The sequence below is a fragment of the Penaeus monodon genome, chromosome 22 (assembly GCF_015228065.2).
Source record: "Penaeus monodon isolate SGIC_2016 chromosome 22, NSTDA_Pmon_1, whole genome shotgun sequence".
NCBI lineage: Eukaryota > Metazoa > Arthropoda > Malacostraca > Decapoda > Penaeidae > Penaeus > Penaeus monodon.
Genome location: NC_051407.1, coordinates 9210838 through 9211234, shown reverse-complemented (window position 1 = coordinate 9211234; position 397 = coordinate 9210838). Strand labels below are relative to the sequence as shown.

General features: G+C 32.7%; 1 protein-coding gene across 1 annotated transcript in view; it reads left to right on the top strand.

Moving 5' to 3' along the window:
* Positions 1 to 397, top strand: part of LOC119587571 — a 4085-nt gene that overhangs the window by 3117 nt on the left and 571 nt on the right. The window contains exon 4 of the mRNA XM_037936283.1: positions 12 to 113. Within this exon, the coding sequence (XP_037792211.1) occupies positions 12 to 113 (102 nt within the window). The remainder of the gene's footprint in view (positions 1 to 11; positions 114 to 397) is intronic.

Below are 397 nucleotides of genomic sequence, written 5' to 3'. Positions count from 1 at the left end.
TTTCTTTGCAGATGCGCAGCGAAGCATCATTCCTCGTTGGCGAAATTTCAATCTCTTGCCGACTTGCGAGATTCAGAGAAAGATGTATTCTACTACACACAGTATACCACCGAGTATGTTACACTAGAATATCGTTGTTTTATCGTTGTCTTTGTAGCTGGGGATATGCAGAACCCTTGATGCTATTGATAAAGAAACAAGATCACGTTAAGATTTGCTAATTTATGGAATATTAAGAAAAAAAGTATTTTGCTTTGTTTGATGAATTAACTCATTTAGATATTTATAGTATTTATGCCAATAATCAAAGTTTATTCGTAGATGAAAATGTACTCACTTCTTTTTTTACACTGAGAATTTGTTAAGATCTTTGACTGTATTTCTTTATAGACCCATA